Source organism: Cynoglossus semilaevis, chromosome 6 (genome assembly GCF_000523025.1).
Source record: "Cynoglossus semilaevis isolate Cse_v1.0 chromosome 6, Cse_v1.0, whole genome shotgun sequence".
In the NCBI taxonomy this organism is placed as follows: Eukaryota; Metazoa; Chordata; class Actinopteri; order Pleuronectiformes; family Cynoglossidae; genus Cynoglossus; species Cynoglossus semilaevis.
In genome coordinates, this window is record NC_024312.1 from 10,053,419 (window position 1) to 10,053,870 (window position 452).

Consider the following 452-nt stretch of genomic DNA (forward strand, 5'->3'; position numbering starts at 1 on the left):
TTGCATATAAGCCTCTACAGTGGATTCTCAGGCGTCCACTGTAGAGGCTTATATGCAACACTGCCATCAAAACCTATTCATCAACTTTTGGTTTGTCATACTTACTGAACAGGTGCAATCCTGACAACCTTGCTCTCCACCAGAAAAATGTTGTCCATCAGTGTACCCTACGTCTTGATAGTGACAACCTATACACCGGAAGCAGATGTTATTAATAACTTGGATTCCAAATGTTTAAGAAATAGAGTGAATGGCAACCATGTATTATACCCTTATCTACACTGAACAAATATTTTTTTTAAATATCTGAACCTACTTAGTATTACAAGTGTCACATATATGGGACACTTGTACTTTACATACCCTCACAGACAGGGCATCCACATGGGTTGGTGCTTGGGTGATGACATTGAGCGGTTGCACAGGTCTTCTTCACGCAATGCACTGAACCG

At 40.7% G+C, this 452-nt stretch overlaps 1 protein-coding gene across 1 annotated transcript in view; it reads right to left on the minus strand.

Moving 5' to 3' along the window:
* The window catches only part of kcp (kielin cysteine rich BMP regulator), a gene marked incomplete at its 5' end in the record, with an annotated part of 26,716 nt that overhangs the window by 14,114 nt on the left and 12,150 nt on the right, over positions 1–452 (minus strand). The window contains 2 exons of the mRNA XM_025056344.1: positions 106–188; positions 364–452. The exon at positions 364–452 is cut by the window's right edge and continues 2 nt beyond it. Of these exons, the coding sequence (XP_024912112.1) occupies positions 106–188; positions 364–452 (172 nt within the window). The remainder of the gene's footprint in view (positions 1–105; positions 189–363) is intronic.